Source organism: Tasmannia lanceolata, unplaced genomic scaffold, assembly GCF_043159265.1.
Source record: "Tasmannia lanceolata isolate RefF3 unplaced genomic scaffold, GAP_Taslan_0.1 ptg000025l, whole genome shotgun sequence".
Taxonomy (NCBI): domain Eukaryota; kingdom Viridiplantae; phylum Streptophyta; class Magnoliopsida; order Canellales; family Winteraceae; genus Tasmannia; species Tasmannia lanceolata.
Genome location: NW_027518702.1, coordinates 9,313,608 through 9,337,404, shown reverse-complemented (window position 1 = coordinate 9,337,404; position 23,797 = coordinate 9,313,608). Strand labels below are relative to the sequence as shown.

General features: G+C 37.0%; 1 protein-coding gene and 2 pseudogenes across 2 annotated transcripts; 1 reads left to right on the top strand and 2 right to left on the bottom strand.

Annotated features, from left to right (window-relative positions):
- Positions 1-355: 355 nt before the first annotated feature.
- On the bottom strand, positions 356-2,161 carry LOC143857626 (pentatricopeptide repeat-containing protein At1g08070, chloroplastic pseudogene; annotated as a pseudogene).
- Positions 2,162-5,882: 3,721 nt separating this feature from the next.
- Positions 5,883-15,585, top strand: LOC143857625 (putative serine/threonine-protein kinase PBL11). The gene is made up of 6 exons (XM_077368076.1): positions 5,883-6,311; positions 7,204-7,339; positions 7,421-7,557; positions 8,184-8,307; positions 10,113-10,429; positions 14,971-15,585. Exons 1-6 carry the CDS (start codon positions 5,883-5,885, stop codon positions 14,986-14,988), a joined length of 1,161 nt encoding a protein of 386 aa, XP_077224191.1. The 3' UTR covers positions 14,989-15,585.
- A 500-nt stretch (positions 15,586-16,085) lies between these two features.
- Positions 16,086-23,380, bottom strand: LOC143857554 (putative serine/threonine-protein kinase PBL3; annotated as a pseudogene). Its single transcript, XR_013238725.1, has 6 exons — positions 23,066-23,380; positions 20,256-20,596; positions 20,031-20,166; positions 19,006-19,142; positions 18,800-18,923; positions 16,086-16,709 (listed from the first exon to the last, which is right to left on the bottom strand). The product of XR_013238725.1 is annotated as a putative serine/threonine-protein kinase PBL3 (transcript).
- Positions 23,381-23,797: the final 417 nt, after the last annotated feature.

Below are 23,797 nucleotides of genomic sequence, written 5' to 3'. Positions count from 1 at the left end.
GCGTCTCAAATGCCTGGCCAAATCCTATTACACATAAGATGGTTGTCTGATGAAATAAGAATTGCTGCAAAACTAACATTTATTTTTTCTTTCTTTGTATAGGAGACAAATTTTATTGAATAAAGTACATGATAATTACAAGAAGTGCAGAGATTGCCCACAGCACAGTATAGGTCAAAGTATGTCTTCTTTTGAAAACATGTGATCTGCAGTTAAAACTTAAAAAATGGTAAAATTACCAGGAGCAAGTTGGAATTTGACCATATATCAAGTAAAATCTTTTCCTTCATGTAATGAGGCTGAGATTCATTTTAACAGCCATAACTTGTAAGGAATGGGGAGGTGAATTCTTCCATCACATATTTGCACTGTTATTTACTTCAATCAAACTGCAACCAGGATCCCTTTTGATCACTCTCTTGAATCCCATTTCATTCCTGATCTCCTTCACATTATTCCACTCCCCAATTGTCGCATATAAATTCGATATCAGTATATAATTCCCACTATCGTTGGGCTCCAACGCAAGCAGGCGGCTCATTACTTGCCTTCCCAGAGCTACATTTCCTTGTTCTTTACATAACCCAAGTAAGGCGCGCCATATTTTGGCATCTGGTTCCATCGGCATACTCTCCGCAAACGCAAATGCCTCATTTTCTAACCTCGCTCTACAAAGAAGATCAACCATACATCCATAGTGATCCATCCATGGTGTTATACCATGCTCTTCTGTCATGGATCGAAAAATTCTCCGCCCCTCATCGACTAATCCTGCATGACTACATGCACATAAGATGCTAAGCAAGACAATTCCGTCGGGCTTAAACCCTTCCCTTTGCATCTGAGAGAACCTGATACGCGCCGCAATACCATGCCCATGCATAGCTAGCCCTTGAATCATAGTAGTCCAAGAAACCAAAGTTTTTGCCGCCATTCTGTTAAAAATTTGACAAGCTTTCTTAATGCTACCACATTTAGCAAACATATCCATTAGAGCATTTGCCATGGAAGTACTTTGTCCGTACCCTTTCTTCTTTATATATTGATCAACCAATTCCCCTAACTCTAAGCTTCCTAACTTTGAGCACATAGAAACCAAACCCAACAAACTGATTTCATCAGGACTTACATTTTGAGACTCCATTTCTCTAAACAGACCCAATGCCTCATATGGGTAATTGTTGTCACTATATCCATTAATCATAGAAGTCCATGAAACTACATTCCTTACTATCATCTTTTCAAAAACCCGACGAGCGTTCGATAAACACTTGCATTTTGCATACATATCAATCAATGCATTGTAAACAAACACATCGAAACCCGCAAGGATTTTAATCACATAAGCGTGGACCGATTTTCCTTCTTTCAAGGCCTTCAAGGATGAACAAGCAGAGAGAATGCTAACAACAGTCACTCCATTTGGTCTCACATTTTCATTAATCATGGCACATAAAACTGAAAGTGCCTTATAAGGGTGGTTTCTCTGAGCATATGTAGAAACAAGAGTATTCCACATAACTAAATCTCTCTGAGTAGTTTCATCAAACAGGTTTTGTGCAGAAACAAGTTTGTCAAACTGACCATACATTTGTAAGAGTGCAGTCTGTGTAAATATCTCTGATTCAAAACCCATTTTGAAAACCTGCCCATGTATACTTTCCCCTTCAAAAACACCTGACAAAATCCCACATGCCTTGATCACAAACAAAAGTGTATAACTATCTATCTTCAAACCTTTCTTTCTCATATAAACATAGACCAAAGTTGCTTCTTTGAGATATTTACCCTCCAAACAACCTCTAATTATAGTGTTCCATATATAAACATCTGGTTTGTTGATTTGATCAGCAATTAAACAAGCATTTTCTATGCTTCTAAGAGAAGGATGTGAAGAGAGAAAGACAACAAGTTTTGTGGCAACAAAAGGGTTGTGAATAAGGCCAGTGGATATGATTTGTGCATGGATTTGATTGAACTGATCAATCCCTTTGCATGTTTCCAAGAGGGAAAGTGGGTCTTGAAATGGGTGTTTTGATGAAGGGAAAGTTTTGGGTAGTTGAGATAGATTTGAATTCACTTGAGAAGTTGAATTGTGTGAACTAGAAAAGAGAGTTTTGATGACTTGACTGCTTAATTGGAATGGGGATTGTCGTGGCATTTGTAATTAGACATACAAGAAATAAGATAGTGGCTAAGAGCTATAAATATTAGTCTTTAAGCCCTGTTTGGATTGCAAGAAAAACATTTATCACTGTACATGTTTTCTTGGAAAAAAATTTCCTTTCCAAGATTTATAGGGAAATGATATGATTATGGTTAATGTAGTAGGACATTATCATAAATTGAAGGTCTATCTAAGTATAAATTGTATAGGGTGGGCTGTAAATTTTTTTTTTTTTTTTTGTTTTTTGTGCTTGTGTGCGCGCGCAAAAGAAAGTAGTAAAATTTAGAAATATTTTTCATTTCCAAACTTTCCTAGAAAATTCCTGCAATCCAAACAGGGCCTTAATTTTAAGAGTAGAAAGGTTTTCTAGTCGGGGAGGGACCGAGCCTAGTTCTTCTCGTATTGTTCATGTCGCCTGTTTTTTTTCTTCTTTGAAAATTTACACATGATTAGGTGTATTTTTGTTATTTTCTGAAATTGTTTTATGCATACAAGTGTAGAAAACAAAAAAGTGGGGCCTACATTGTTGGATGATCTAAACCATTCATTTATAGGGCCCCCGACGGAGAAGATATAGTGGGACCCACTTCATAGAATGATCCAAACCGTTCATTTGTTGGGCCACAACATAAATGAGACTCTCTCAATGCGCTTCCTTTCATTATATAAAAACTCTTCACTGCTCAAAAGTGACACTCGTGCCACAAAAAGACACAAAGTTAGACACGTGAGAATGAAAATAGCAAGTATTAAATTCCCAACCTCAGTCTTCACACCATGAAACAACTAAGAAATGTAGACACCAAGACAATCTCAGCATTGAAATAATCGTCCAAGGAACCATCTTTCCAAAGCACTCGAATCCTCATTACCTCTCCTTACTCATTGTATATACAAAGAAGCAATGCATTGAAGACCATATACTACTACGTACTCTTATGTAAAGATCATTTGGGTTGATGGGGAATTGCCTAGATAAAGTGGCTAAAGACCCCATCCAAGAACCACAAACCATAAGAGCTTCCCATGGTTTGATTTCTTTGCTTTCATTTGTACATTTCTTTCTGTTGTTTCTTCTTTCAATATGTATTTTGTTGAAATTGATTACATGTTTAATGTTGCAGAAAAGAAAGAAGGTGATATTACAGTCCAAAATTTACCTCCTCCTCCACAAGATTTTCCTTTTGGAGAAAATAAAGAGACAAATTCATCTCTTCCTTACATTCAAAGCCAAGGTAATTTCCACTGGGAGAAGCTAAAGCACTGACTTTTATAGGCCTTAATCCCAGGCCTTGGTTGGATTGCAGGAAAAATATTTCTTGTAGAATTTTTTTTTCTTAAGATTTTTCTTCAATGATTTAGTGGGAAATGATATGATTTTGGCTCTTTTAGAGCCATATCATTATAAATTAAAGGTCCCTCTAAATAAAACTTGAACTGTGGCGGGTCAAATTACTTTTTTTTTCATATGTAATCAAATTATAGAAATGCAGAAAATTGAAGGGAGATGCTATTGGCACACTCCTATTGGCACCCCTTTTCTTATTTCTATAATAAGAAAAAGCTTTATGAAGGATCATTGTTTTAGGGAACAATTACCAATGGGGGACAAACATTAGGCGAAATTATCAACAGGACCCATGCTTTTCAAAAATTATCAACGAGGGACAAAAGAGGTCTTGTCAGTAAAAGCTGGACGAAAATGCCCTTTGGCATTTACAACACGTTTTGACCTTATTTTTTCCTTCTGCCCTCTTCTTTTACTTTTCCATTATCACCTTTTTGATTTTTTACCCTACCAGTCATCTTCCTCCTTGTTCAGCCACCATTGTTGCTAGCAAATCTTGAAAACTTGAATGCTGAGTTCTTACCATCTATCTCTCTATATCTAGGTTTTGTTTTTCTTTTCTTTTTTTAGGGTTTTGCACTATTCTTCATTCATCTGATTTATCTTGTTTAGGGTTTAAGCGGTTTGTATTTTAGGGTGTGTTCTAGAGATAATGCATGGATGGCTTCACTCACTTTTTTGGAAGACAAGTGGTTGTATAAGAAAAAGTTGATGTAATACATGAATGGATGGCTACACATTTTTTGATTTACTTAATTTTTTTTTTTTGTAATACAAAAATTGGGATGTAACACATGAAGCACATTTAATGAAAACAACATCCATTTCTTGTTATATCTATCATGAGCAGAATCGTAACCATTAGATGAGTTGCTATAGGTAGGGGGTTTTGTAGCAGAAAGGGTTTATCAACTCTCTGGAAGGGAGTTAGTAACTCTCAAAAGTAGGGTTACCAATTTTCGAATGAGCTTATCAAGTGCTTGAAAATTGGCTAAGGGTACTGGAGTTTTGGAAGGGGGTTTTCAAGTCTCTAGGATTGGGGTTATCTAGTATAAAAAATGAGATTACCAATTTTTGAATGGGGTGATCAAGTCCCTGAAAATTGGCCAAGGGTACTGGAGTTTTGGAAGGGGGTTTTCAAGTCTCTGGGATTGAGGTTATCTAGTATAAAAAATGGGGTTACCAATTTCCGAATGGGCTTAATAAGTCATTGAGGGTACTGGAGTTTTGGAAGGGGGTTTTCAAGTCTTTGGGATTGGGGTTATCAAGTATCAAAATTGGGGTTACCAATTTCCGAATAGGCTTATCAAGTCCCTGAAAATTGGCCGAGGATACTAGAGCTTTGGAAGGGGGTTTTCAAGTATTTTGGATTGGGGTTATCTAGTATCAAAATGGGGTTACCAATTTACGAATGGGCTTATCAATCTCTTAAAATTGGCCGAGGGTACTGGAGTTTTGGAAGGGGGTTTTCAAGTCTCTTGGGTAGGGGTTATCCAGTATCAAAATGGGGTTACTAAATTCCGGATGGACTTATCAAGTCCCTTATGAGCACGGTTTTACTTCCTGTTTTTTTTTTTTTTTTTTTTTCAGTCGTTCATTTTCACTGTTTTTTTTCTTTCTACCCTACGATTCATCTTCCTCATCCTCCATTGAAAGGGAGAGGGAGAAATGAAAACCCTAAAACAAATGAAAAACAAAACCTAGATATAGAGAGATTGATGGGAATGAACTCATGTTTCAAGTTTTTGAGTTTTCCCGCCTCCAATAGTGGCTAAATGATGAAGAAGATGACTGGTAAGGTAAAAAAAACAAAGTTAAAAATGAAAAAGTAAAAAAAAGAGGGAAAGAAGAGAGAATAGGGAAAAGTGGAAAAGCAAAACGTGTTGCTTAAGAAAAGGGCATTTTCGTCCAGCTTTTAATGATAAGTTCTCTTTTGTCCCTCATTGATAATTTCTGAAAAGCATGGGTCGTTTTGATAATTCCACCTAGTTTTTGTCCGCCATTGGAAATTGTTCCTTGTTTTAATTAAGTCTCCATTTGTTTGGACGTAAAACAAATTTTACGCCCATTTTCCCCTTAAAAATAGCTGTAAATTTTGTTTTACGCACATTTTACATCGAAAGACAGAAAGCCTAAGGAAAAATGTCACATGCATGGTGCTCAAGTCCATGATCTAGTGCATGAATGTTATTGGCCATCACAAGGCTTGCATACTGATCTTGGTCTCTCCCTTATCGGATAATTCTAGACATTTAATCAAGCATAGATCAAAGGTCTATGTTTTGCATTTGTAATCAAGCGAATATGATCTCCATTCTTCACATTTAGAATCATTAAACAATCACGATCACCAAGCACATATGCTACATGCCTACATGGACATTGAATCATGACCGTTCATCAAAACGTCTTATTAGTCGCTCTATTCCGAAAAATCTGGAGATCTTGTTATTAACATTTGTATCATCTTTTTGTTTCTCTCCTTTTTTTAAAAAAAATGCAGCGAAGCCCAATATAGATTTGATACCCCCCCTTCCAACCATACGTGAGGATGAATTACTAACAAATGCAAAGAATGTGAAAGATGAGTTTCTCGACAACTTCCCCTACAATGTCCTAAAAGCTGCAACCCACAAATTTGACAACAAGTATCTCATAGGAGAAGGTGGTTTCGGTCAGGTTTATAGAGCATGGATCGATGTCTACACCATGACCGCCGCTAAGCCTGGCGAAGGCCTTCAAGTCGCCATAAAAAAGCTCAAGAAGGGAGGACAACAAGGTGATGGCGAATGGCGGGTGAGCTCTCTAGCATATATTTTGAAGTATTAATGATTAAATAACACCATATTTAATAGCTTAAGCTTTTGGAGTACTTGGTTGTTTCACATGGTATATTCGCTCTAGGGGTTCAAAACTCCTTGTTATTAAAAAAATCCACATATAATGGCCAACCCAAAAGAGAGGCCACAGGTGCCACGTGTAGGCCAACCCTAAAAATAGAGGTCACACGTGAGGGGGGGGGGGGGGAGGTGTTAAAGTATAAAAGATTAAATAACGCCATCTCCAACAACTTAAGCTTTCGGAGTAATTGGTTGTTTTCAAAGCTATTGCGTCATGGCAAGTGCTGGGTTCAACACCCACAACTCCTTAATATTAAAAAAAAACTCACGTGCATGGCCAACCTAAAAAAAAAAGAGGGGCGCCACACGTGAGGGGGAGTGTTGAAGTATAAATGATTAAATAACACCATCTCTAACAGCTTAAGCTTTTGGAGTAATTGGTTGTTTCACAATATATAAAATAGGGGTTTTAAACAAATGTATCCATGAACCTACACATCCGCTTAAACCTGAAAAAAATGTAACTAAGGCCTTGTTTGGATTGCATGAAAAACATTTCTCATAGGAATTTTTTTCTTTCCTCAATTTTGAGGGAAATAATATGATTATGATTAATTTAGAGGGTTGGTTCAAGATATGTTTTTGTTTTTTCATGCGTAAAAAAGTAGGAAATTAATAGGGAAATGATTTCAGCACTACAATGTTTTGATAAAGATGCGCGGCGCATTTTGTTATGCAAGTTTCACAGGGACTTTCTTTAATCTTCTTGGCCATTGATTTAATGAATTTGTTCGATTTCTAAGAGACCATTCTTCGTGTGAAGGATTAATTAGTGTTTGTGATTTCAGACTGAACTAACATTCTTAAGCCAATGCAACCATCCAAACGTGGTGAAGCTCATGGGTTCGTGTTCACATGGCGACCATCGGATTCTCGTCTACGAATACATGGCGAGGGGAAGCTTGGAGAGCTACTTGATTAGAAGTAAAGTAGATTAGATCCCAACCGTTGCGTCAATGAACTTTTTTTTCGTTACATTTGAACAATATTGTGTTTGGTTAACAGAAGGGAGTTCGAGACTGAATTGGAGTCGGAGGGTGAAAATTGCAGTAGGCGCGGCGAGGGGCTTGGCTTATCTGCACAATGCTAGAAAACCAGTCATTCATCGAGACCTCAAGAGCTCGAATGTTCTTCTTGACAAGGTGAGCTTTAGTTACTTGTTCGATGATCCTAACCGTTCATTTCGTACGCTCATATGCCGTTGATTTCTTTCCTGTTGGGCTATTTTTTTGAACTTTCCATTTAAAGAGCATAAATCTGATGGTTACGATCGTTCGATGAATGGGATGTTTGAGTATGTGAATGAATTAATGGTTTGGATCATTCGACAAAGCCCTCCCAATTTTATTTTGGCTTCTAAAACACCTTTTTTGTGTGTGTAGGGCAGACGCTGATAGAGATTAGATCACCTCTAATTAATCTCAGCCCTTCATAAAATACAAAAGGCTAACATTCGTTTGTTTAATTTTGAGTCCAATGATATTTCTGACTCAGAATCAATTCTCAAAATCCAAAACGAATGAAGCTTAAAAGGCCCTCTTCGTTTAAGATTATGACAACCTATTGTGAGTGCTAAACTGATTATTGGACTCAAATTTAAATGGAATTTTCAGTCTAATAATCAGCGGGGCACTCACAAAAGGTTGTCATAATCTTAAACAATCCGGGCCTAAGTATATCAACTTACAGTACGGCAACAGCTCGCAAAATCTAGGCTGTTCATTTTGGATTTTGAGAATCGATTTTGATAACAGGAGCAATCTTGCAGGACTTCACGGCCAAGATTTCGGACTTTGGCTTGGCCAAGTTTGGTCCACAAGGGGATAAATCTCACGTTTCGACGAGGGTACTTGGCACACGGGGATATTTTGCGCCAGAGTATCTCGCCACAGGTGAAATTCTCAACATAACCAGAAGGCTATTATTTTTATTTTTCCGCCGATGCACATTTCTATTTCCTAGTATTGTTTGGTTGTCATTTGCTATTCTCATGGAAGTCCTTGTCAGCTGTAAATTTCTTAGTGTTTGGTTGCACAAACTCTCGACAGCCGTCAGGATTTTGAAGGAATTTCAAATGCCATTCCTCACTTTGTTGTCAATATTGCATTGAATTCCCAAGAGACTCCTTACATGTTTCCCAAGTAATTATTACATGTCTACTGAGGTGACATCTATGCCCACTCCTAACTTTCAAACCAAATTCTATAGAAAAGATAGAATTTTGGTTGAAAAATCCTGGGAATAGTGCTCTCTCTCAGAGAGAGAGAGAGAGAGAGAGAGAAAACAGTTGGTGCGCTTAAGCTCACCATTTTTTTGGTGCGCTTAAGTTGTTATAACACCTCCCATTCGTTTAAATGTTTGGGTCCCGCTGGGTCCTACTTAAGCGCACCAATGGGAGGCATTATAACAACTTAAGCGCACCTGGTGCGCTTAAGCTCACCAACAGTTTTCTCATATATATATATATATATATAATGTTACCCCTAGTTATTCTCCTACTCTCTGAGTCTATGCCGTGCAATCAAAAACTACTTACCACTAGTCTCCGAGGTAATTCTAAACAAATCAAATGCTTGTCTCCTCCCTATTTGACTTTCCATCGGTGATTCCTTACTACCGAAATATTGCTTGCCTGGGAAAAGACTCATTTCCCCTTTCCTATAGACCTCTAGTTTTCATACATTGTTTATTCTACTCTCTGTGGGAAAGAAATTTTCCAAATAATAGTCTTTGGGTCCATTTGGATGTACCTGAAATAGATGGATTGCAAGAATTTTACTTTCTAGTTGTCATACATAGTTGTTGTTACCATAGATTGTTTGTTCTACTTTCTTTGTCGGCAAGAAAAGGAGTGCAAAGGAGCAGATTAGTCTTTTCCTCAAAGGTGAGGATTAAGTCCAATCTGATGATATTGCATTGCAAGAATTTTGTGGATAAGGTTGGAAAGGAAAAACATTTCTAAACGGAAATGTTATCAGCACAACCATGTTTTGATATTTTCACTAATGCATCTTGTCTTTTAGTATTTAAAGAGCTGTTAAAAGGTTATTACAGTTCCAAAAAAGCTCTCAGAAGCCAATTAAAAATGAAAAGACAAGCTGGGTCTGTGCAATTATTAAAAGATGAATGTGCTGATATCATTTTCCGTTCTAAAATGTACTACTTTTTTTACACACCGAAAAAGATAATTGGAACCAAGCCTATTCAATTTTTATTTTAGATGGACCTTCAATTATTTATGATGATATCACTCTAAATTAACCATAATCTCATCATTTCCCTCTAAATCGTGGAAAGGAAAAAAATTTCCCAATAAAATCTTGGGGGTGATGCATGTGAGGTCAAGCTCTGATAGCTTATATGAGTTAGCCACTATAAATACACCATCTCCCATTTTGTTTGACTCATCCAACCCATTCATTCCATAGGACCTAATGTAGAGAGGGTGTTCCTAAGAAACTATCTCCATACAATCATCCTAACCATTCAATCTGCAGAGGCAGAAAATGGACCTATAGAATCAATATCTAACATAACCCAAACAACATAGGCACCCCCCTATTTAGAGTGGCCAGCTTAGATAAGCTATCTACATTTATCCATAAAAAAATTTCCATCAGAAATGTTTTCTTACAATCCAAATAGGGCATAAAATTATACTTCCATAACCCAAATTTGATTACTTATTATCTAACAGGCCATTTGACGTTAATGACCGATGTGTACGGCTTCGGCGTGTTACTTCTCGAGATACTCTCCGGTAGTGGGGCGATCAGAGAACATACAGATGGATTTGTCGGCAATCTAACATGCTGGGCAAAACCATATCTCTGCAAAAAATCCGAATTACTCCATGTCATTGATCCGAGAATACGAGGGAAGTTCCGAATGGAAGAAGCCTGTAAATTTGCTAATATAATTCTCCGGTGCACCGACGCCAACCCCAAAAGCCGACCCACCATGACTGAAGTCGTCGCGACTCTAGAGCAACTTGAAAAGAGCATGGACTACAATGTAAGTTCTGCTACTAGTCCTCATAAACTTCTTGTGATAATGAGCCCGGAACGTGCATTTTTTTCATTTTAGTAGGAAAAAACGAAATAAAATTAGAATTCCTCCATAATTTCCAATCGATTCGGGCTACTAAGTGTGATTAACAAAGAATTTTCCTTAAGCTCCAAGCATAAGAAGCTTTACTAATCTCATGTTTAATTGTGAGATGAAATGTAGAACTCTCAGAAATTTATCATTGAATCCCTTCAATAGAAATCCTTGAGAGTGGCCACTCCTGAATAAGCCAAAATCTGCTGAAAAGTGCACATTCGGGCACCATATAATTTCTCCTTAGAAAAATACTTGCACTGGGCCCACATTTTTTTATTATGCTGCTAGTATTTCCCCCCTTGGAAAAATATAAGCACAAGAAGGCAAGTGTGGCACGCACATTTAGGAGCTGTTTGGTTTGTAAGAAAAGTATTTTAGATGGAAAATCTTTTCTTGGGAAATTTTTTTCTTTTTACAATTTAGGGGGAATTGATGTGATTATGGCTAATTTAGAGGGATAGTATCATAAATTGAAGTTCTCCCTAAGTAAAATTTGAAAAGGCATTGGTTCAAGTTATCTATTTTAGTGTGTAAAAACGTAGGAATTTTGAGAAATAATTTTCCTTTCCAAACTTTTCCTGAAGATTCCTGCAATTCAAATTTGCTGGCTCGCCGTGTGTCAAGAATCATCTTCATAGGATGATCCTTGCCCTCCAACATAATTGGTGTAAAATGAACCCCAACTTGGGATATATCCCATGGAGAACAGCCCCAATATAAGCATAAGCTTGAGATATTATACAGGTGATATCTCCACTCTCTTCTTTGGATATTGGCACTACTCAGTTTACTAAACACTTTCCTCTTTATAGTTTTCCACGAACTATAATAACCTTATGATACTAGTTAAAAAACGTACCTAACGAGAGTGCCATACTAAAATAAGGAAATATAAATAGGGAAATGATTTATGCGCTCCACAAGTTTGTCGTGTAGTATTTCAGGGATTTAAGAGCTTTTTTAGAGCCGTAATATTCCCTCTGACAGCCCTTTAAATACTACACGACAAAAGTCGGAGCACATGTTTATCAAAACGTTGGTGCGCATGAATCATTTCCCTATAAATATCAACGTGCTGTTGGTCATTGAATACTAAGTGTGAAAGTCGGAGCGCTTGTTCTTCCAAGTTTTATTTTCGTCATCTTATCTGTAGCCTACCCCATTTTCTTCTTTATTTTATCTATTTTGCCTACGCTACAAAGCAACGAGGTACCTCCACGTTTTTTCAACAACATTAGTTGGTATGAGTATATTCTTTCCTTGGGTTGAAGAAGAAGTTTCGTAGTGACGTTTGCATGAATTCGCGATGGCTTCAACCATTTTAAAGGAGAGTTGTTGAATACCGAGAATGGGAGGTAAAACAAGACTTGAAATCATTTTATTATTACATAGAGTAAGAAATCATAAATTGGGAGTTACTTTAGATGGACGACCGAGATTAATTCTTAATTTAGGGTTTCTTTTTCTTATAAATAGATGTTATCAAAGCTTACGGATTTCTATGAATAATTGAATGAAATTTGGCCTTCAGGCTTTTGAATTCTTTGAAAACTTTTGGGTTGGTAGGATTAGCCCCTGTAGGAGTGTTTTCCTAAGAAACTCTACTTCGACAGGATCGAAGTAAATACCACCCCCTTCAACAGCGAAGGGCCCCATTTATTCTTTGTTTTATCTATTTTGCCACCGCTACTAGGCAATGAGTGACCTTTGAGTTTTTCAACTGCATCTCTGTATATGACACATTCTGAAACTTAGTTTCTGTATTTAGACATTCAGATGCAATAAGCTTCATTGATCAACAACTACACGAGATGACTATTTCAGTAACAGCACTGATTCATTATTGTTAAAACAAATCGAAGCTCAGAAGTCCAGTATATGCTGCTCTTTGAAGATTGTTGAGCCTCATAATGTGAAAGTGATGTGGCTTCACCATCTCCAGGATTCAACAAGTCCAAACTCAATTGTCACTCTAGCATCATCTCAAAGTGACACCAATACTGCATTCCTTGATGAATGGTTTCAAAAAATAGAAGTTTCAAATGGGAAACAAAGAGAGGACAAGGACAAAGAAAGCTATAATCAGCTTCCTTATTCTTTGGTGAAACCAGGTTCAAAACCTTCACCTTTATTGCTACAAAGATTCAGAATATCAAAGTGAAGTTCTATCTTCACGATCAGAAAGGTGAGTATTCACTCATCATAACCTTTTCTGACGAAGGCAAAAGCCTAAGAATCAGAGGTTCAAGGTAGTTAGCTCACCCCTAAAGATCTGTACTTTGATATTGTGAACTGTGTTTTTATCATCAGTTCACCACTTCGGACTTGTTCCACGCTTCTCGACTGGGTCTGTCGAGGCTCTTGCTTGAACACAACCAACTGATTAAGCCCTCTTCTCTACTAGTTGTCCTCTCTCAGGGTTCTCTTCTACATCTCTGGTTTGTCCAGTTCTGTAGACAGAGCATCTTAGTGTCTTTTATAGACTACTAAGTTGTAAAAGTGTGTTCCCTCAACCCATAAAAGGGCAGCTCCTCCTCCAAGGAGTTCAGGTTCATCAATTTGATGCAGGACATCCACGGGATTCACTACATCAGCCTTCATATCCCATTTGGCATAAGATTGCTGCATTTGATCATGTATACACGTAGCGATAGTTTGATAATTTTGTGGTCTTTTCATGTTTTTAGTCATTTGTCACTTAGTAGGAATAGCTTAGTCATTGTTGCTATTTTTCATGTCACTTTTAGGCATTTGGCATTTGGCATTTAGGAGGGCTAATTAGGTAAATTTTCTATGTAATTAGCATTTTCCTCTCTTTTCTGGTTAGACCTTTGATTTGAAATTGAAATTGAATTGATTTTTGGTCTCTAGATCTAGAAAAATGCATTTTGGAGGGAAATCTCGCCAACCACCCCCCCCCCCCCCCCCCCCTTTGGAAATTTCAGCCAAAGTTAGGAGACTATTTGAGCTTGATCTTCAAGCTTCATTTTTCTTCATCTTCCACCTTATTGAAGACAAGGTTATGTTAAATCCCTTGATTTTTACATCACCATGAGAGAATGGAAACTTTTAATGGAGAGATCATCCAAGAAGTTCAAGAAGAGTACTTGAGTGGAGAATCTGTCTTGAAGGTGTTGTCATTGCCTATAAGCGACTCGAAAGAAGAATATTTTTGTGATTTTCAAACATCCTCTCTGATCTGTAAATATGAACCTCTACAATCTCTGTTAACATAGAAAGTAACAAGAGCTTAGCATGAATTAAAGACAAGAATAATAAACAGTAGTATCAAAGCTTTGTGCTTTGATCTTTGTTTTCTATGAGTGGTATCAAAGCTTTGTGCTTTGATCCTTGTTTTCTACACATTTAAGCTAAATCTGCATTCTTCTAGCTTAGACTTTAATTACCATTGCATTTAGATTTCTCATGGTAATTTCATTTGAGTTCCTCTTCGACTGTAAAGAGGGAAGCATAATTTGGGAATGATAGAAACCTTCGATGCGGAGGGAATTCTCCATTTGGAGGAGTTTCTAATGAAACCATCCAAGAAAGAGGAAAAACAAGAGCTTGAATGGCAAGCTGAGTTTTCTTCCTTCTACCACTACTACTTGGAGCAGCAAGATCTTTCCATTGTTACTGTCCAATCAAGCTTCCAGGCATCCCCAAGCTTGGAACGATTTCAGAGTTTTATGGCAAGACTTCAATACAACCAGCTGATTGATGCATAGCACTGTTTGTACCATAGTTGCCAGATTGGGAAACAAATTTGGGAAGCGATATGTGAAACGAATTAAAAAAAATTAAAGGGGAAATGAGAAAACAAGAAATTCTTGAGTGTATAATTTGGTCATTTGTATAAACCGTAGATTAGCTCTGTGCATTCTTGTAGACTAGTAACACCCTTGGTCCTTCCAGAAACATTGTGTGACTATGAGCATATTTCATCTTGATGTTGTTAAATGAATTGCTATGGCTCAATAATTCCAAGTAAATGTTTTGATAATTAATATTTGTGGCGGAGTTTTGATTCCCAAATAAAGGAGGTTGAATCCTATATACACCACAAGGAAAAGACGATTCACTAAAAATTAAGTAGCTACAAAAGCGAAGACACAAAAAGGAGGGGAAGTTTGAAAATATTAAAAGATCCTTTTATAAAACATTAAACCTGACATCTTAAATGAAATAACTTAATGTTAAATAAATTATGGGTCATGTTATATGTAGGTTGGCGCATGTGGAATATCAAGTTCAGGTGGAAGAGCCGGGAGAAAGCGTATGTATAAAAATAGTATGAAGATTGAAAAACACATTAACAATTAACTGAAAAATTATATTAACTTATTATTGTATTGATTATGAAATCATATCCTATTTAGAGTCAACAAATAATAAATTACAAATCATGCAAAATCATCAACTTAATGGTAGTCTTGATGGAATCATGACAGTGGACGCTGGTGACATGAGGACGAGGTTGAAGAGCAGGAGCAGGAGATCATTGGGGAGGAGCAGCAGTGAGAATTCCGACTGGAACGCCACCTTGGCTAAAAACATCCTACTATGAAGATCTAAATCAAAGAGGATTTAAAGGTCTTCCCAAACAAGGGCTCAAAATACATGCACAAGAAGGTTTCAAAGGAACATTTGAGTTAGAATGATGTCATGGATCTCTATTTCTTCTGTTTTGAGGGTGTCTTTGCATCTTGTGCAAGATTTTTGGATTAGAGGATGTACATGAGTACATTACATCTGTTCCCCAAATAATCAGTCAAAATTGTCAGGCCAGCACCAAGAAGGTGAAGCCGCACATGGGACATCATAGACCAAGCCATGCTAGATGGAATCTGAGACTCTGAGCAATATCTTGATGAAGGGTGAGATGGGCAGAAGGGCAGGGCTATAAAGCACAAATCAAGATTGCACAACATTTCAATGTTATAAGTGATATGTTCTCATTCAGCAACGCGATACATGCTTTCTGTAAATTAACAAAGCTTTCAATGAAAACAAACACCAAAAAACTTCAAGTCTTCAATTGACAATCATTCATATAATAAGTACTCGCAAGGAAAACAGAATTTACATCCAGAATATCCTGGTTCACAATGTTTAGTACTTAGCCCCACATATTGCACAAGGAAACGGGAAACCACTTTCCTTAAATATAGGACAGGTTCGACACATGTTCATTCAAAGGCAAGATCAGGGACACACTATGCGTCATAGAGGAAGTGAGGGATTTCTAACAGTCGTCTCTAATGCCCTGTTTGGATTGCAAGAAAACATTTCTGATTGAAAAAAAATCTCACAATTTTTTCCTTTCCACAATTTAGAGGGAAATATTATGATTATGTTTTAAAGGGATATTATCATAAATTGAAGGTCCCTCTACATAAAAATTGAATATGGTCGGCTTAAGTTATGTTTTTTTGCATGTAAAAAAGTAGGAACTTTTAGAAATATTTTTACTTTCAAAATATTTTCAGAAAATTCTGGCAATCCAAACACGGCCTAAAAGGAAATTCAGGACCTTCAATCAATGCAATTACAGAACTATTGTAAATGGATAAAACTAATCACATATATTCAGAAACCACATGCAAAGGCAGCATAATGAATTTTGCATAATATAAGCACGTATTCCTGAAGACGTGATTTTGGCAAAAACAAGCCCCCACTTCTTATGAACTACCAAATATAAATGAGGACACCATATTGAGTGTGGTCCCTTGCTCAGCGTACCCGTGGTGATTTCTGATAGGAAGGCAATGCGGTTGCGCCAGGTGTCAGATTCTTAGAGGAAGGGAGGTGTTTTATTGGCAATTTTTAGCACTAGAAATAGCTTGCTTTTCTGTTTTTGAGGCCTTGACTATTGCATTATTAGGGACTTGGAGTTGTTCTAATGTTGCTAAGACTTCAGACATACGTGGCCTTCCTTTGGCTTCAGAGCTGAGACACTGTAAAGCGATAGTGGCAGCCGTATAGGCTTCTTTCTGAGGATACTGACCCTCCAATTCGGTGTCCATAATTCTGAATAGCTTGCGCTTGTTACCTAAATATGGCTTCGCCCATTCAGCTAGATTCTTCTCTATGCCTTTTTTTGACTTATCAAGGGCGCGGCGTCCAGATAAGAGCTCCAACATGACAACACCGAAGCTGTAGACATCGCTCTTTGCTGATAGTCGACCTGTTTAACTATGGAAACATTAGTATGAAATCTTTAATGCCTGTTACAAATAACAGTTGTAACCCTGAAATTTCCAACATGGGGATACCAATACTATGTCATATCTGACATAGGAGACATGCAATGTTGACTACATGGATGCTCCACTGGAGCCGCCAACTTACACATGTAAGATATGGATAGAAAAGGCATCACTTCCTTTCTAGTACTGATATAATATTGTTATCACATATGCAGGACAAGGTTTTAAATTTCGGTTTCGGTTTCGGTTTCAGTTTTGGTTTTGGTTTCGGTGGCTACGGAAATGGGAACGTTTTGGTTTTGGTTGGAAATTTCGGTGGAAATCCTTTAAAATCACGGAAACTTATGGAAACATATGTGAATGATAGAATTTTAAGATGAAACATCAGGAAATGCTAGAATAAACACAAATTCACACTTTGAAACTGTGTTTTAATAACATTGAACACCTCGTGACATGCACTGCCCCACATGTTTGATAATTCAGTACATACCACATTTCACATGCAATTCTATAAATATATGCATAGTAAATACACCATATTTCACATGCAGTCACAATGGTAAGGTTCCTCCATTGTGACTTGGTGGTCACGGGTTCGAGTCACGGAAACAGCCTCTCTGCAAAGCAGGGGTAAGGCTGCATACATCTAGCCCTCCCCAGACCCCGCAATGGTGGGGAGCCTCGTGCACTGGGCCGCCCTTTAACACGTAAACGTATGCTTTTGGTTTCGGTATGAGTTTCTGTCTTAGAATTGTTTCAGTAGGGATGGAAATGGAAACATTTTGATTGTTTTGTGTCGGTTTCCATGGAAATTTAAAAGCATGATACAAGCAATTATAGGCCTAATACATATATATGAGTTGCCTCACTGCTTTCACTAATCCATACTATTTTGGCTCAAAGATTTAAGCCTCGATGGTTATACGAAGCATGCAAGGAGGGGAATGAATAGTGATTTTTTTAAAATCAAAAGCGACCTTTCAAGAATTTGAAAAGCATTAAGAGAATTCATGAATAGCTGAACATGGCTCTACTGCCATGAAAATGACCCTTACCCATAAGAGGAATCTGTATGATCATGTTCTCTACTAAACAACCAAATTGCATTTACCTTTCCATGAATGATCAAAACTAATTGATACACCCTTTCCAAAAATACAAATAAATAACCTCTAGCATCTACAACTTCTCTTTAAGCCATCCCAAGCCTGATTGTAGGAAGGCAATGCTTTGCCATAAGTATTACGCCACATGTTAAGGAGAGAAAAAAATGTTGGCTGTAACCCTTTTTTTTAAAGAAAATGACCAAAATACCCCTGGTTTAGGAGTTAATTTTTACATGAATTATATAAGTTTCATTTTCACCAATGGCTAGCCAATGAGGCCAACGGTGGCCAGGGTCAGCTATAGATGGCTATTCAAATGATGGCATTCATTTAAAAATTAACACCTAAACTAGGGATATTTTAGTCATTTAATAACACCCTTACTGCTAGCAGGGCTTTTTCTCATCTCCAGGCACGTTATCATAAGCATATTCCTAGCATTCCTGGTTTGTAAAATAGGTTTTGGGGGTTTGTTTAGTTTGCAATAGGGAGTGGCATTGGTTTTTCTGTAGAGCCACAAGGGGGGCTGGTTCAGGTCTGGTTACATTCTAACAAAATGTGGCATGTTTCCTTTTTGGGCATGAAAACTATATCCAAACCAAATCAGGTCCCATTTGCTCAGGCTTGGTCTAAACTCTTAACTGTAGTAACTCACGCATAAACCCAGCCCAATTTCTAAATGGGCCTAAAATAGACGCCCAGTCTAGCTGTAGTTGGGCTGGGCCCAAAAGGCCTGTCAGGCGGCCCAATCAATCAGTAGTCCTACTTCTACAATTTTCCTTGTTTTAGACTGAGACATACCCTCCTAGTTTTGGAAAACACAAAACATATTCTTACAATGATAAAAAAAAAAAAAAACTATCAGCATGCAAAAGGATAAGCATTTTCTTTCAAATACTAGTAATTATGAGAAAAGCAAACCAAGAAGAATAATTCTTCGATATATAGATTTGAAAAACCTGTAGCAATATATTCGGGCGCCGCATAGCCGTGGGTACCCATGACTTGTGTGGAGACATGAGTCCTATCCCCAGTAGGTCCAGCTTTGGCCAAGCCAAAGTCCGAAAGCTTCGCATTAAATTCCTGCACAAGTAAAAGCATAATAAGTTCTACCCTTATATGATTACTTCAAATCTGGTGGGGTGAATGTTCTTCTACGGCATACCGCATCGAGAAGGATATTTGAAGCTTTAAAATCACGATAAATAACTTGAGATTCAGCGTCGTGCAAAAAAGAAAGTCCCCGGGCAGCACCAATAGCAACTTTGATCCTTATTTGCCAAGAAAGTGGTTGGGCACCTCCTGCAAAAAGCAACACAGTGAAAACTTGCAGCAGAAACTGCATGGCCCCAATTTTAGAATTGTGAAACAACCAGTTACTCCAAAAGCTTAAGCTCTTAAGAGTTTTTTTTTTTCTTCGGTAAGCTGGGATTGAAACTCCGACCTCGAGGTAGGAGAACAAAGTCTTAGCCGAGCTAGAGGCTCAATCCCTTGAGCTGTTAGAGTTGGTGTTATTTAATCATTTATACTTCAACACTCCCCCCTCATGGGTGGCCCTCTTTTTTGGGTTGGCCGTATACATGGCACATGTGGCCCATCTTTTGGGTTGGTCATACACGTGGATTTAATATCAAGGAGTTTTTGGGTTTTGAACCCAGTACCTACCATGAGGCAATAGCTCTGACACCATGTGAAACAGCAAATTAGTCCAAAAGCTTAAGCTGTTCAAGTTGGGGTTATTTAATCATTTATACTTCAACAAGAATCAAATAGTGAAAATAGAAAAAAAATGGAACTATGACAGGATCTGGGTTGAGGATACATAAATAATGACAGACATAGCCTGATAAGGTGTAGGGATGAAATACTAGGGATAATAATGGCAGCAGACAAATCCACCACTCAAGCTGTGTTAATGAAACAATGATGTTAGACATGTTCTGGATGAGATCCAAACAATAAGGAATTGATGCCTTAGCCATACAATTAGTTGCTATATGGATGAGTCTTGCATTTTGAGATTTGCAAATGCTGGTGAATTTACTGCAGGTGCTTACACATTGTCAGGTAAAACGCCATGTTTTTCTCTTCCCAAGACAAGTGTTGATGTCCTAGTTATATACAATATAGGATGCTATGCCTGGACTAACAAAAATAACCATGAAATGTTTGACAAGGAATATTACTTACTTCTAAATAGGTGATTCTCTAAACTGCCTTTGGGCATGAACTCATAAACCAATAGTCGGTTGTCACCATCGGAACAGTACCCTATGAGCTTAACCAGATTTGGATGGTGAAGTTGGCCAAGATAGTCAACCTCTGTCTACAATTATTAATGCCAAAACCCAATCAAACCATTGTTACTTATAAATGAATGACCAAAAATAAATGAATGACTATTGATAAACCTACCAACCACTCCTTGTGACCTTGGAAACCCTCTGGTTTAAGCTTCTTGACAGCAATAACCAGTCCAGATCCAGGCTTTGCAGCAGCCAAAGTTTGCTCATCAATCCAGCCCTTAAAAACATAACCAAATCCTCCTTCTCCAAGAAGACTGTCTACACGGAAGTTTCTAGTTGCATTTTTTAGTTCATTGAAGGTGAAGGCCTTCAAATTCGAGCACGATAATATCTCGCCTTCAGATCGTGGTGTATGGACGTTCTCACAAGCACCCTTCTCACTGTAAGATGGCACTGTCAAACTGGGTGGGCCAGATGATAGGCCTGTTTTGGATGTTCGTTTTGATGGCTCTAAATTTTGAAGAGAAAAAAAGCATCACTGTTAGTACATATAGATAACAATCATAGAACACAGAATCACAAGAAATTCTCCTGAAACAATACTATTAGTTTGTTTCCAACCAGATGAATTTCGACAGGGAAACCGCGAAAAAAGAATCAAATCAAATAGATATTAGACATAGGTCTTCCATTAATGTTGCACCCCTGCCAAGCTCTGCAGCTCAATAGAGATAAAAGGTATCGGAGAGAGTAGTTTGTGAAGACTCTGGATGATATCATGTTATTCTGATCTTTGTTCTCTATTTCTTATTTTGTTTTCATTTCAATTTCGTTGACATTTCAATACATCTCACAACTGCAATATGACCTAGTTCTTCCATTAATGTATACATCTTCAAAGGTTATGATCCATGTCACTGAATGCTTTACAAGCATTGGGGATTTTTATATGCAGCCCTTCTCCTATTAATGTTGTACTCTGCCCATCTCTGCAGCTCATCAGAGATTAAACCTCAGCTCAACTGTATTATGTTATGTTCCCATTAGCTTAAAATCTGGTTTCCTGAAATCTAGAATGGAAAAGTGGGACCAGTTCTTTGAAGTGCTACTAAACCTTTTTTATTTTTATTGTTGGAAGTTCCATAAACAACATCCTTGCTGTAACTTTTAAGGTACCAATGAAATGATCACTAAACGGAACTTTATACTGCTTTTTTTTTTTTTTTGAATGGTAACAGAGCTTTATTCTGTTAAGAAAATAATAATAAAATTCAATAACAGTGAACGAAGTTCATCTAAAGAATTAACATGAATGTAATCAAACACAAACTTCCACACAAATTTGGCTTGTTTTTATCAATTAAAAGACTGACAAACCAAGTAATACTTGCTCTTTCGCCGTATTTTCTTCAACAAACATATTAGAAATTGTTAGAATATGAGAGAAAAGAATTCCTTGTAACTAATTTCAAACATCTAAAGTCGAGAACTAAGCCCCAAACCCAAAACAGTATCCACAATTACAAATTGAAATAAGACATAAAAACCCAAAAGGAATTCACATCTCCAACGCGATCTTAACCCATAAGGAAGTACACCTTAACCACTACTAACTATTACACATCTAAAGGTAAACCCAAAGCCCCAAATCAGAACGCAATCAGCCAAAATCCATCAAAACCCATAACAATTTTTTTCTTGATTTAAACATAAACTGAAGTCCAAAAGAAAAAGGGCAAAAGGATAAAGAAAAAACAATACCCATCGAAAACCAACAAGAATTAGATTTCCTAATAAAAGCCCATATGAAATAACTGTTAATCATTTCAAAACATTTAGCGTAAACCCATACTCCAAACAAAAATCCACACTAAAAACAGATAAACACAACAAAATCACGAAGAATCAGCATATCCAATACTTAGCCACATAAGAATTTAAATCTAAAATCCAAAATCCACAGCAAAAAATGGTGAAAACCCACAAAGTATCACATTTATAACACAAATCAAATCCATAGAAAAGTATTTGCTAATGAAACTATGAACATCTGAGCCAAATCCAGAATCCCAAACTAAAAATCTCCATCTGAAAACAACCAACCACATCAAAACATGAAGAACTCGCATTTCTAACGCAAACTAATACGTAATAGAAGTACTTATTAACTGCAATTATAATTCGATTAAAACACCAAAATACCGTCTCTTACAAATTCACATATGTCACGCCCCGAACCCGGCAGTACGAGCCAGTGATGTTGCAGTGACCGCATACCCATAGGTTCAGTCCCATAAGCATGCAAGTTCTCACATCAAAACAATTCTAAATACTACCAATGAAAATCTCATAAACTCCATTTTTATAATGCAATTAAAACACCAAAAAACCATCTTTTACAATTTCACACATGTCATGCCCTGAACCCCGCAGTATGAGCTGGTGACATGGCATCGACCACATACCCATATTCTCAGTCACATAAGCATGGAAGGTCTCGTATCAGAACAATTCTAAAAAATACCAATGCAAATCTCTTAAACTCTATTTTTATAACAAGCCAGAGTTCTCAACATATTTATAACTATCAAACCACTTCTTAATAAAGTAAATACAGTATGAGCTTTAAAACAAAAAAGTTATAAAAAAAAAGCCTAAATGCAAATACTAAAACCAAAAACAATCAAAGCCCATCAAAGACCACAATGGATTTTCATTCTAAACATGAGGGGAAACACAAGGAATGACATCTTTAACGAATTTCAGGTAATCATACAGAAAAAATAGAATAAAGTAAATACAGTACAAGCTTTCAAATAAAGAAGTTACAGCACAAACAAAACTAAAAAAATAAAAATAAAAATAAAGGCAGATATTAAAACCAAAAACAATCAAAACCCATCAAAGACCACAATGGATTCTCATTCTAAACATGAATTTCAAATAATCTTAAGAGAAAATAGAACCAAAAACTTTTACCAGAAGAAGTGAGAGCACTTTCAATTTTTGCAGAAGCATTGAAGCAGTTACCCATGTGCTCAAACCAACCTTGAAATGAATAGAGAAAAGGAAATATTTGTTTCTTTATTCTTTTGTTGAGAGGTGAAAGATGGGGAATGGGATTTTTGGGGAGGAGAAAGATGAGAAAAGGAGAGAATAAATTGAGACCAAAAGGATTGAAAAAACAGAGAAAAATCTGACAAATTGACTTCTTCTCTGAAGCACCTGAATTCTAAGGTTTGGTAAATCATGAAACTTGTCAAAGGAATATGAAATGATACTTCCACCCTCTTTTCCAACATTTCTGACTCTTTTGTTTGTCTTTTTATAACGTTCCAATTCGTAAGAGAGATAAATAAAAGGGTGGAAATAGAAACATTTTTAAGAAAAAGTCAAAAGGAAAAGGGTTGAAAATTTAATGGAACTTGCTCTAAGATATTTATCTATCAATCCACATCATGACAGTTTGGAAGCAGAAGATAAACTTATGGGGTAAAAAACAATCGCTTTCCCAGTATTTTCATCTCCTTTGGCTTGTGATTTAATTAAACATGAGAGTGTGACTTTAACCACCACCCTTCAATTTTATCTTGAGAGACATTCAATTTATAATAAGATCTCTAAAAAACAAAGTCATAACCATATCATGAATGTCTTGAGAAAAATAATTGCGAAAGAAATGTGAATCATGCAGTCCAAATAGGACGCAAA

What these genes read in the sequence shown, in the direction of transcription:
- LOC143857625 (XM_077368076.1), top strand. Translation starts at nt 5,883, where the DNA reads ATGCCTACATGGACATTGAATCATGACCGTTCATCAAAACGTCTTATT. An exon ending in AAGGTGATGGCGAATGGCGG is followed by an intron (nt 6,312 to 7,203) that starts GTGAGCTCTCTA and finishes TTGTGATTTCAG; the next exon opens with ACTGAACTAACATTCTTAAG. An exon ending in CGAATGTTCTTCTTGACAAG is followed by an intron (nt 7,558 to 8,183) that starts GTGAGCTTTAGT and finishes GCAATCTTGCAG; the next exon opens with GACTTCACGGCCAAGATTTC.